This window comes from Monopterus albus, unplaced genomic scaffold (genome assembly GCF_001952655.1).
Source record: "Monopterus albus unplaced genomic scaffold, M_albus_1.0 scaffold49.1, whole genome shotgun sequence".
Lineage (NCBI taxonomy): Eukaryota > Metazoa > Chordata > Actinopteri > Synbranchiformes > Synbranchidae > Monopterus > Monopterus albus.
The window spans coordinates 338,078-351,939 of record NW_018127929.1 but is presented as its reverse complement, the minus strand read 5'-3'; the positions used below and the strand labels follow the sequence as shown (position 1 = coordinate 351,939).

The window sequence follows — 13,862 nt, the reverse complement described above, 5'->3', positions numbered from 1 at the left end:
ATCAAATTAGCTGCCAAATAAACTGTTGGCTAAGAGAGAATTGTTTCAGCTTTAAAATGCAGTAGAAAAGTGAAATATCTAAACCTGCAGGTAAATAAAATGCTCACATTTCTAAACAGATCAAATGACAAGTGCTAGGTGATTTTGAGATCGTACGGTTTTGCTAAAGGCTCATTTCAGTTACTTGTCAGATTAGCTGGTTCAAATTACAAAGCACAATCAGAAAGCAGGTGCAGGATGCAAATAAAAATGTCTGCTCCTGTTTCAAGGTGTTATTTACGCACTGACAGCAAAACACATAGTCTCCGTTTTCTCCTTTGTTACACAATACAGAAAGTGTATGATAAAAACATGTTTCAAAATGGATACCAGGTGTGTGTGAAATCAGACAAAGAAATGCAAAGGTTTGTGCCCTGAGGTGGTAACCCTCCCCCTACATACCGCCATCATACATTTACATACTTGTTGAAAATTAATATGTAGCCAACCGTCACAGACAATTATAAAGTGCAGTGAAGTGACTGGTTGAATACACCAACACCTAAGAAGATTTAAATTCACGCCTCCCTCTCTTTACAGGGCCATCATGTTGCGTGTGTCGAGTTTTCTCTTATGCTTTTCATCTTTTCACTGTGGGCTTCATGTCGAAAAGATGTTTGATAAAAGTTTCACAGTTTTTACCCATTGGAAGACATTCTATGGAGAAGGTCACTTTACATTCACATGGCCTCCGTCAGGTTTTGTTCAGGGATTCAATTTGTGGCATCTTATTAAAGTAGCTGGAGGCCTCAGCGACCCAGTTCTCTTTATAGATCTGTATACATGTAAATGTTCTACATACAAGAGTGCCAAGGCCAAATAGTGATAGCAAAGTGGTGGCGTGCCAGACCAGCAAACCAACATTTCCATCATAGCACTAACAAACCTATAAAAAACCCACCACTTACATTTTTTAACCTCAGTTTTTGTCTTATACAATTTATATCTTGTGATGTCAAGTCACGTCTTAATGTCAGTGACTGGTGACCTAAAGAATCTACAGTAAGTACAAAGTATTTCCTAAAACAAGCTGAGTTGTTCACTTCCTGTGATCCCTGACTACTGAACTTAGCTGGTATCTTGCGGACATCGAGATCATAATATATCTTTAAGTGGGCAAAAACAAAAGAAATTTCACAGAGATACAAACACTTCCCATTCCACTGCAGATTTGAAGGAAGGATTACCAGCAAGTGAAACTGTCTGTTAACTCTGTGTTGTTCTCACGCTCTTGCTATGGCCTCATCCCAACACCGGTGAGCCTGACAACTTTCCACTGGTATCACTAGGGGCAACAAGCATGAGTACAGAACCACTTCAGCAAACTGGTCTCCAGCGCCCTAGATGCTGATATGTCCTCTGTCTCTGGAGCCATGATGTAATACATTCTCACCTAGACCTTGAGGAAAATGCACCAGCCTCTAAAATAAATAAATAAACTACCCATCCCAAAATCCCCTGCTCCATCCATCTTCCTGCTGTCACCTGAAATAGGAGCCCATGGTAAGGTGACCCCTGCACCATGAAGGAACAAGGAGGCCATGTCACTTTGTGAAAACCACTCAGCCATCTGGCACTGCGATAATCGAGCTGGAAGCAGGTGAGAGTCGGTGCAGAGAGACAGAGCACCTCAGTGTCCTCAAGTGTGCAGCCTCACTGTAATCTACTGTAGCAACAATCCCATGTTGAAAACAGGCCATTCTTTACATCAATTATAATGTTCTTGAATAGAAGATCATTTCAGGCATGTAAATCAATAGAGACGAGGCATGAAACCCTCTTGGTGTTCCAGCGACACAGTGGGTGCCATAAACTTTTCTCCCTGAAGCGGTGTCAGGCCTCTGTAGCCGCTACACTTTCCTCTGTGTTCTTTCCTGAAGGTTACAGCGTTTCATTTTGCTTAATAAACATGACACTTACTTTGATTTAATATTTTTATTTAAACTCCTATTTTTAATTTTATTTATTTGCCGCAAAATGACAGCTATTGTCATATCATATGTAATAATATAAAGCCAGTTTCCCACCTGGGAAGCACTAAAGTACCAGCTTTTTTCATTAGCAGTAGCCATTTCAATGCTACTACAGTTTATATTTTGGTGGGGGGTATGAATATATATATATAAAACAATATACATCAAAATAAATAATTTAACACGCTAGTTAACATGCAAAGAACGTGACAAATTGAAGAGACAACTGTAATTATGCACAATAAAACAGGAAGTTCAATGACTTGTCCTAGTTTAAGTACTTGCCTTAGGTACCATCAAGAAAAAATGGAAATGACAAAGACAGGGCAAATGGGCAGGAAGCAAAAATGAAATCACATGAATCAGAGAGATGTGGCCTGCTAATATTGTCTAGGGAGGGAAATTTGGTATTAAGCTGTAAATAAATGTGGGTTATTGGAGACGGCCACTGAGCAACAGTTACAGGCTCAAATCTGAAAACCCTGCAACATTACAAACAAAACTTTCTGTGGCAGATCTGTTTTGCTGACCTGTTTAGAAGTTCACAAACACAAATATTTTATACAAACCCACTGTATACAGTGAACTGCTAGAGGTCAAAAATAAAACACAAACTTGCAAGACAATCATACTTAAAACTCAGAATTATAGAGGATATTTAAACATGTGCCGAGTCTCCCCAGACACATGGCCGGTCTTGAATATGAAGTTGGTATTATTTCTTAGTATTCAGTGCAGTGGTAAATGAATGTTCACCAGAGCAGTGTAACGCTGCATATGTTTTAATTGACCTTTTCTTCGTACACAAGAAAAAACGTGGGATTATCTACCGCCTGTATCCTGAGCTCCTCTCAACAGCAGAAGGTTTGACACTAGAGATGTAACTCGGCGCGTGCTGCGGAACCGGCTGAAGCTACTCAAATGTTAAATAGGTATTCACTACACTATGTACCGACGGTACATGAGTGGGTGCTACTGTGTGAACTGTTAACCTGTACAGATGAAGCTTCACAGTGTAGAAGCAGAGGATTATGATATGAAGAACAAAAAAAAAGAGGTTGCTGCATAACAAGAAGAAAGAAAAAACTCTGCACAAGGTTGAGGCACTTTCAAAGCAGCGTGCACATACTATAAAGGGTAATGCGCACACGCCCACCCAAACACGCACACACACCATCAGTCTCATTTTCTATACTGGGGATGGGGATATAGACACGCAGTCTGCTGCAGCAGATGTTTCAGCCCGAGTCCATGCTGAAGAGCTCGATGCCATGCGGGCTCCAGTGGAGGCCAACCCCAGAGCTGAAGACCAGGGACCAGACATAGGGGATGAAGAAATCCTCCGGCTGGTCTTCTTCCACATATTTAAACTTGAGCTCCGGAAACTTCTATTCACACACAAAAAAAAGAGAAGGCGAGATGCAAGGAGAATAGTTAGGATGTATATGGGATTAAAAGAAAAATGTAGGCAATTAATCCAAAGACGATACTTTCAGTGTTAACCCTATGTGCTGACATCTGTTTTGTTTTGTTTGCTGAAACACTGACCTTTTCACAGCAGACATTTTGAGATGTCTGCTGTGAAAAAAACCACAGGTGTTACCCATAACATTAATGATGGTGCTATTTCGTTCAGGTGTCCCAGCAGCCATGAGAGTAATCAGGTTTCACTCCGAATGTGGGGCAATTTTTTAAAACACTTTTGGCACCTCTTGCTCCTCCCACTTTGCAACTTTATGAAATTAAATTAATCATTATTAACATTTATCCAGGGCATTAAGTCCAAAACTAGTCATTTGAGTAACTGAATCAATAAATATCTCACATTTTAGAAGCAGAGAACGTTTGATGTTCTTGCAGGAAAACTTACTCAATAATCAGTCACTGACAAATCTTCTAGTGATCGACTACCTGATGCAGCTCTATTTGACACAACCTGTAGTTTTACAAGATATTGAACATCTCTCAGATGAAATACAGGGTGCTTCCATCTTTTTCCAAACGTGTAAACACAAGCCCACCAAACAGACCAGACCGATTCGCTGCCAGCCCACCTAACAGCAGGCAGGTAGCAAAAGAAGAGCATCAATAATACAGAAGTACCTCATTGTATCCTCCTGTCTACACATGCATGCGTACACACCCACACAGTCAGGAACCAGTCAACAGTGAAAGGCAGACCCGAGTGCCTTTATGTGATGGTCCCAGCCTGCGCTATTGAGTCCTGGCTGGCTCTATTCACAGCCACACTATCAGTATCATAATGCCAGAGACAGAGGGGCTGCGGGGTCACAGGCCATATGCCACACTGCTGAGGCTAGACCACACACACACACACACACACACCACCCTTTGTGACAGAAGCTGTGTTATCACTGCTGTGTGCGCGCAGGTGACCGTCTTGTAGACGAGCTTACCAACTCATCAAATGTTCAGGTGGTGGCAGGTACTCAACCTAGGCTCCCTTTCACCTGTTAGCAGAAAAGATGCGATACAATAGAGTGCAGCTTTTCATTCATTTTCAAATGGAATTTTGTTTTTGTTTTTTACAAGCACAAGTAAATCGATGGAATTTTGTTTTTTACAAGCACAAGTAAATCAAAACGGGAAGCAGTTATAGCTGATTCATTTCCTGTTATCACCATGCTAGGTCAAAGAAGTTGTTAATTTAAAAAGGTAAGCAGTAATGAACTTTGTAAAACTCCAAATCGGCAGGTATAAAAACATTAACGAATCAGAAAATTCCTTCATTAATGTGCTCCAAAAACAAATCAGACCATCTATGTGAGGAACATAGTACATGCCATGTTTTCATAAGTTACTGTTTTCATAAGAACATGTCTATAGACAGCCATAAGCCACTGTGGCAATATAATATCGCACATAACAGAATTCCATAGTGGCAGGACATAGAAATAACAATATTTCAGTTTATATGCTCTTTCAAACCATGAATGGGCTGTGAAAGAATATGAGGAGCACTTCATCATGACCTCTGAATGCAGCACTCACATGTTACAAGAACCAGTGGAACAAATCAAAGCTCTACTATAAGCACACAAATGGTCTTTTCTCAGCCACTACTGCACATATTTGAATGCTTTGTTACTTTGTAAATGCGGGTATGATTGACCTATTGACGTAACACCAACAATAAATGCATAAAAATGCTTTCAACCTTGGCATTCTTCCACACTCTCTTACAGTCAGGTATGTTCCTCTCTCAGGCTTCTCTTTTTATTGTGTCATTGACAGGACTTTGTTGGCAGTTGAAGAATGAAGCCATGTTGTTTACAAGTCAAACATGGAAATCAACAATGAAAGTGATTAAAAAATAAAATTATTGTGCATCTATATGATGAAATTTTGTGCTATTGCCTCAACTATTTATTTATGTTTGTCCACTTGTTTAGCTTTGGAGCTGTTTATATTAAATGATATGTCTTATTTTGTTATTGATGAAAAATGTTAAAACAAACAAACACACTATGGTAAAGTGCTGGTCTGCAGTCCATACTAACCATGTAACAACAACAGTGAGCTGAACATATGGGCACTTCATAAAAACATCATTTATTTCTACATGGTATTTGGTTAAAGCTTCAGAAAACTGCCAGCAAAAGAACAAAATGCTTCTTAAAACTGGAGTAATTAAAGGAATAATTTGGTAAATACATGTATTCACTTTGTTGCCAAGGTGAAAAGCTCAATGCCACTCATGTCTGGATGTTAAATATGAAGCTATAGCTAGCAGCCATTTAGCTTAGCTTAGTACAAAGACTGGAAGCAGTGGGAAACAGCTAGACTGACTCTGTCCAAATCTGCCAATGAGCTCCTATAAAGCTCACAAATGACTTTGTTACATCTCATTAATTTAACCTGGATGAAAACCAAAGTCTTTAAATTACAAGTTGTGGTTTTGCATGGGTTTATGTGAGGGAGTCTTCTGTGGCTCCTGGAGTCATTTTTACTGCTTGGTTTTGGTACAGACAAAGGCAGGCTAGCTCCTGGCTCCAGTTTAATATTTAACAGACAGCAGAATCAATCTTGACTCAACAAGAGAACAAATCAGTGTATTTCCCCAAATGCTTAACTATTCCTTTAAAAGCTGCTATCATGTGAGGTCTCTTCAGTAAAGCAGCCAGTATGTAATCTCACAAGCTGTCAAGTGACTGAAATGTGAAAATGATGAATCTTGTGCTGCTAAAACAAACATCTTTTATCAAAACAAGTGCTTCTCAAGACAAGTCCCTTCTGGAGATCAAATTATGAACCCAAGCGGCAGAAATATAAAGCCCCTAGTGCACATTGGACCACTTTCACTAGATAGTGAGCACAAAATGAGAAAAGAGAAAAATGATTATTGAATCACAATGGCTGTTATTTTCCCTCTATAGTGGTGCCAAGAGATTTAATGCTACTGGAAGTCTTGGATATCACTACATTCCTCATGCTAAAAATGTCCCCTTTCAAAATCCGATGGTCTCCTGGCTGCCACATTGTACCCCAAATATTACATGTGTTCCTTATTCTGCCCATTCTATAGCTTCCCCTCTCTCCTCTGGCTCTTTGTTGCCTCATCTCCTCTTCCCCTCCATTGTTTTGTCCTCAGTCTGGAAGCCGTCTGGGCCCATTGGCCTGGGCTCATATCAGTTAGTTATGGGTCCTGGCGGGTCAGGCCCTCGCCCCTGAACACAGACTGACTGGCTGGCCTCATATCTTCACTCAGGACTCTGTGTTCCTTTCCCTCCTCTGCATGTTGCTGTGCTGTCAGAGCTCAGCCAGACAGTGAAGAATGTGGCTATGGAGCAAATATCAACTCAAACACACACACACACACTTGCATGCCAGTACACACACAAGCATTGAATGATAACATATCAAAATGCAAGACATTATTCTTTGATGAAAACTTGTGATCATTACGAAAAAATGTAATTCATTTTAATAAATCATTCACTTTCATAATAACTACTGGTGATTTCAGGTCATGTTAACAATAATGTGGATTCAAAAATCCTCTTTCTGCATCTCCAATTTTTACAAATGTTTCAAGATAGTTTTGTTATACTTCACTATCCTCATTGCCTGTCCACACTTGTAGTTATATTTAAGTGGTTACTGCAATATTTACGCTGCCAATTCAATGTAATGGTGTGGATAACGGTAAGAGAGAATGAGAAAAGTAATTCACGGCAATTTACAGCAAGTTATCATTTACATCAGTGTGTGGGTATGGTGCTTTTCTGTTTTCTAAACCCATGAATTTGCAGGCTACATACATGTAGCCATGTGACAGTTGCTATTTGGTGTTCAGACGTAGAGCTGCTGTGCACGAAATTCCCAGCAAGGCTTTGTTCAAATATAGCAGGACCTACACACACGATATCCATCATTATGCGAGACATACACAAAGAAATACCGTTTACTAGTTATCTTGTCTTGTTAGTAATTTCATCCTCTGCACAAAGTGTTAGCAGTTTTTTTTTACTTGGTGTTGGACCAAGTTCCAGCCATTCTGTGTTAGCTCATGTTGCTAAACCGTATCTTCTCTGTACGAGGTCAAAATAAACTTTCAACATCATAGCAATGCTATTTTCTTTTCATATTTGTGTCAAAGAGAGAGAAGTGGTAGTCGAGCGAGCTGGAAGGTGAATGAAGAGAGAAAGGGAGCGGCATTAGCAATCTGCAATTTAACCGCTTTGATTCAGATATGTAGCTGGTTAGAACATTGCCAGCTATTTGACTAGGTCCAGGCAAAATGTTCGGTAACACTTTGCCAGCTTCACAATGTGGGGCCTTTTTCAGACGTGATGCCTAGATGTGAAATAGAGGCAAATTCCTGGCTAGGGGTGTCAGTGTGAAAGGGGCTTAAGAATGTAAACTGAGCATTATTGGGTTTGGAGCCTGTTCCCCCACTTCAGTTTGAAATATCTCGCTAACAATTGCCAGGATAGGATGGACATTCATGGAGCCCACTGGATGAATCCTACAGACTTTGGTGATCCCCTCAATGAAAACAGTAGCAGCCCAACCGTTCGGGCATGTCTTTCTTTCTTTGGTCAATTCCTGAAACATTACTGCAACTCACATTCTGAAATCATGCATCTGAAAGCATTGAAGGTTGACAGGTTTATGGTTACAGGGGGTGGCAATAACTTCTACTCCATAATTATAAAAATCCTATAAATAATTCTACAGTCCTCCTGCACTAACGCCGTTACTGTAACACAACCTTATTCACCCTAAATTTGAGTGAAGTCACACGTGTTACACCCCCAGGATGAAATCACTTGTGAAGACAGGTTGTATTATACACTGTAAGTCAGTGACACATCTCAAACAGAGGTTTATCTACAGTTACTTCTTAAAGAGGTGCCCATGTGAGGAAATGCATTTAGTGTTATCTTTATCAATGTGTGAGAAAGAGGTCCAGGTACTTAGCAACGACTGGTAAGCTCCCCACCCCTTCCGTTCCCTCCTAAGGAGCCAGAGAGTCTGTAGGCTATCGCTGCTCAGTGAGGCAGATTTCAGTTGGTCAGGCTAAACAACACATTCCACAGGCACTGCCCATGAGAGCCATTCAGACCCCACACACATCCTGAAACAACACACATACACCACAAAGAATTAGAGAGACTGTGAGACGAGGCACTGAGGGTCGTCCCTGGGGTATTTTACACCTTCTTCTTGTAGTAAACCTTTCTTTCAGTTGGGACCTAATTTACATGTCTGCAGCTGTGTGTAAATGCATTTTGGTCTTAAGTAAACAGACTTTTTGTAGTCTTGTGTCTACAATGTTCCATTTGCCTAAAATAAAACAGTTCTGTTGTGTCACTAAAACAAACAAAATTATTGACTTATTAACTGTTAGCTCCTCTCAACAAAAAGACTGTAGGGCAGCAAAGTTAATCCGTGTACACATTGAGACAGATCAAATGCAATTTTCAGAAACTATCTTCCCAAAAAAAACAACAGAACATGGCATTCACTGGCATGCACTGTACTACTATTAAATATGAAATTTACAACAGGATAGAGGAACTTCACTGATGATGGTAAAACCAAACTGAATAAAATGCTCCGATTCAACTTGTGCTTGTTGATTAGACAGGAACAAATGCCCTTACATCTCTTTCTTGTTAGCCCTCTCTGCATGCACAACTAATTAAGACACCAATACCCCTAAGAGCTTTTACTGAGCAATTACCAACTTATAGATGATTCCACACAGCCTTAATTCAACCTATGGATTTTGGAGCTGTGGGCTGAATATAGCAGAGTGAGCTCATAAGATGAAGGGAAGTGAGAGAGAGAGAGAGAGAGAGAGAGCGGTATGTTTGAGTGATGGTACCATCAAGCAACAAGGACCTTCCCCCAAGGAGACATTGCCCTGATAATCTCTTCACTTCACGTCACCCTGTGGAACTGGAAAGCACTCAGTTTGAAACTCAACAACACTTTTGCACAGAAACAAAGACTGGTAACACTTGGTTGCGCACGCGGTTTCATGTTCAGGTGCAGCAATGCTAACACACAAATCCACATGTTCATCCTCAAACACACACAGACGAAGGGGACGTCATACAGGCACACTCCTGACTGCACAAGTGTGTGCTACAGGTACTCCCTCAGTGAAGGACATGGCAGGGTTATCCACATGAGTAATTCTTCAGCTCTGTGGTCGATCAACATTAGCACTTGAGGTGCTGACGGAGAACGAGACAGAGAGAGCACATGGACTCGTGGCCACCCGCCATCCCTCTTCCTCATCGGCTAGCGAGACAAATGCCTCGCAGCCAGCCGCCAAGTATAGACCATGAAACACATGATGAAACATGCAATTAAGAGCTTATGTGCTGGTGAGGAACGGAGTGGGGGAGACCGCTGGTCACATATTTCCTCACAGATTAATGAAAGACTACTGAGAAGGGTGGGGGTTAGCAAACCCGCTAGAGTGTTGGGTAACGGGGCGCGGTGGCAGATTTATGTTCTGCTCCACCCCCACCCCACCTATCTTATATGCCCATGACAAAGTGCTCCATAGCCCCAATCCCATCTCCTTGAAATGTCATTACATGTTCCACTGTAGCAGGCAGGCAGAGATGGAATGAAGATGGTCATTAATGCTAATGAGAAGTGGGCTTGGGTCTTTTTTCTCATGTCCCAATGGCTCTTTCAATCTTTCCCTCACCCCAGTTCATAACCCTATCCCATATCTCTCCCAGTCCCTCACATGTTCAATCACACTATTTAAATTTTCTTCACCTTTGCGGGACCAATCCCCTGCACCTCATAGCCCCTGACAACACACCGTACCCTCTATAAATGTCCTCTGTACGTTTATTCCTTGTCTTCTGGCTCTCGCTTTCCTTTTATCCTACTGCTGTATGTGTGACTTACCTTCAGTCTGTCCTTGGGCAGGGCCTGGGCTCCTTTCATGATGACCTCCTGAACCCTCTCAACTGACAGGTCACTTCCAGCCTGCTCCAGGCGCTGACTGAAGAAGCCGATCACCTAAAGGTCAAACGAGAAGAAAAAGTCAATCACAGTACATAAACCAAAGGTGACAAAAATACATTGGTGTGGTGGAGATATTTTTTGCAGTGTTTGCATGGGGTAAAGCAGTAAGACAGACTGTACAGAGTTAAAGCAATAGTTTAACATTTTGGGATATATGAATATTTGCGTTCTTTCTAGGAGTTAGATGAGGCAATAGATACCCCTATGCTCTCGGTCTGTTGAATTTGAAGGCTAAAAATTTACTAACAGTACCACATATTTTGCATGCATACAAACATTTCCTAAACCACACTATAATGTAGTTGTAAACTGCTATAGAACATTGTTCAGATTATGGAATCCAAGTTAGAACACAGTGGCATCAGTCTACATATAATGGGCTTCATGCTGAAAATAGTAACACTGATGTTAATGTTAACAAGTTGTTTCATTAAGTGTCAGAGAAGCTGTTGTTAAATCTATGTAGCTAGCTGCAGATGTCGATGCATCCATGGTTCGTTTAGTTTCTTAGCAACAGTAAATTGTTCTGAAAATGCATCTATACTATGCAAGGATACAGAGATACATATAGTATACTTTATATGTCAAATATACAACAATATTGATTGAGAATCTTTGCAAATACACGGATAAGGTAAACTGCTATACAATTATCAATTCTGTTCTACACATGCTACACAAACGAAAAGAATCTACAAACACGGTTAGCTAATATGCCTGTAGGCTACATGCCCAGTAAATATACAGTATTTCAGACTATAAATTCATTGTAGAATTTGAGCATGTTCCTTCCCACCAAAAATAAGGATGTCATTAGTGCTTAAATTATCTGATGCCTTCTGGGTTTAAGCCCAAACAAGACATCAAGGAATCTGTACTTTGCATTTCTACTGCTGTGCTTTCCCTGGAGAAGTGTTTGAAATGTGATCATTAAAAGAAAACCAGTTATTACTGATTCCTTTTAAAGCTCATTTTTGTCAAGCCAGCAATGAAAAATGTATCTACAGGCAATGTTTTCTCTGCTCATGCTATGGTTGCTTTAGAGAATTCAAATATGCCAAAGCCCACATGAACTGTGTGTGTGTGTGTCTACATCTATCTAATCTCCTCGTTAACTCTGAAGTCTTCACATAAGGGGTTAATTTAGAGGAACAAAAAAAGCACACCCTCATGAATTTGGGATGCTTTTGGACTGACTTAACTGAGGGATTCTAGCTAGCATGCTTACCTTATGCTTGCCCATCCCTCAGACATACATACATTCACACCAAAGATTTCAACCTTCCTCTACATGATTAATATACAGCTATCAATGACCGCTTTTTCTCGTGCTATTCCTTCCTCCTCTATACACTACCAATGAATATTTCACACAGAGCCTCTCGACACAAGGGGACTGATGAAATCATCAATACTACTTAAGCTCCCAGAGCTCAGTGTGCCATACACTCCCATGGCTGGACATTCAGGGAAAATCTGCATGGAATAATTGTCAGCACAACACCACGTCATCACAACACCATGTGATGAAGCACTCCCAGGCAAAGCAAAAGAAGACTGACCGTGTCCAGGTTCTGCATGATGTCCTGGAAAGACGGGTGCATCCTGAACTGCTCAAAGAGCTCCCTCTTGTAGAGCAGCGCATACACCAGGTTGGGGTTGTGGTGTAGAGAGTTACACAGGCAAGAGTTGATGATTTCCAGCATCATGCGGATCACCTCCTCAATCACATTCAGGTCCTGGGCCTGGGGGAGAGGGAGGATGTAAAGGTTAATTGGCTTCCCAATACAGTAGTTTCACTTATAATGGTGTTTTTAAATGATTGCTTCCTGATAGACTGATCAGCGGAGGGTGACAGAGAGATGGAAAAGATGGGAAGATGAGACAGAAGGATGAATGGAAGGAAAAGGGAATGAACAGTGTTGCTATGTTGTCAGGCAAGATCTTAGTGAGCCAGAGAGAGATGACCTTGTAAGTCATGTGCGTTTCCTCCTGGGGCATAGGCAGCTGTTTCTAGTGACTGTTGAGAGTACAGGAAGAGGTGGGGAAAGGTGGAGAATAAGATGCAGGGGTTGAGTGGCAGACATAATGAGTTATTTATGAAAATTTTCATAAATCTAAATACAAAGCAATATGGTTAATACATTTCAACCTGAAAACACAATACAACACAAAGCTGTAAAAAACTAAGAATGTGTTGTAGTTACAAGAGCTCAAGCTTGAACTTTAAAAGTATATCAAAGGAATAGTTTGATATTTTAGGAAACACTCTTTGCTTTCTGGTAGAAAGAAAAGTGAAAAGATCGATATCACGCTCTCTGTATGTTAAATATGAAGCTATGAGGAGCAGCTGGTTAGTTTAGTACAACAGGAAAAAGCCAACAGATAGCAAAATCCACCTACCAGCGACTCAAAAAGTTCACTAATTAACATTCCAAATCTTGTTTAACATGTAGAAAGAAACAGTTTTAAAATGACTAATTGTCTTTTTATGAGTGGTTGGGTGCCAGGCTTCTTGGGCAGTCATTATGTATCCTGGGGTCTCTTGGGGTCAAGAAACAGTCCAATACATAATCCCCTGAAAAATGTTGATTTACCACTTTTACACTTGTGATGTTGTATGGTTTACATAACAGAAGTATAATGTGCTACTGAGTGAGCTTACTGGTGCTATGAAAGCGTTCACCCTTCTACCACCAGTTGTACCTCTAAAATGCTAACCCACAGACCTACTGCTTTAACTAGTTTTAGTAGCTCACCATCATCATTAATATGAAAATTTGAGCAATAAAGTATTCCAAACACAAATCAGATCATCTGCTCTGGGGAACCAGTTAGAATACTGTTCTTTAGTTGCTCTGTTCATAACAATGTGTTGAGACAGACACACACCATGACGAGATAACGTCTCACATGGTGCGTTATGTGGTGCCACAGAAAAAAAGGCTGTGGGAAAAATAATCTTTCAAGAGATAAAAATCAGGCGACAACGAATTGGTTCAAGAAATGTCAGATTTCCTGTGTAACAACTGTGGGCAGAGCTTTACACAATGTATCATGTACTAAGTAGTTATTATAGATAAGATCTCTAGACGATGCACAGTCAGTTGCCAAACCAATGAATAACATACTTCATCTCAAGAAAAACAAACACTGTCAGTCAAAAGGACTTGAGGCATGATGTACCGATTGTCAGTGCGTTTTCTCTTTGATCTGATAAAAAGTCTAATTTGTGGCAAGATAATTTGGAAACGTGTACCATTAGCTGCTTGAAAGCTCATTTGTCCCGAGATGCGTCTCATCTATAAACAGCATTTCTAGGTATGT

General features: G+C 40.6%; 1 protein-coding gene across 1 annotated transcript in view; it reads right to left on the bottom strand.

The window, feature by feature from the left end:
* Positions 1-21: 21 nt before the first annotated feature.
* Positions 22-13,862, bottom strand: part of dym (dymeclin) — a 47,009-nt gene continuing 33,168 nt past the window's right edge. Inside the window, exons 16-18 of the mRNA XM_020600922.1 lie at positions 12,098-12,280; positions 10,416-10,529; positions 22-3,400 (exon numbers count right to left, since the gene is read on the bottom strand). Coding sequence (XP_020456578.1) covers positions 3,251-3,400; positions 10,416-10,529; positions 12,098-12,280 — 447 coding nt within the window. The 3' untranslated portion in view covers positions 22-3,250. The remainder of the gene's footprint in view (positions 3,401-10,415; positions 10,530-12,097; positions 12,281-13,862) is intronic.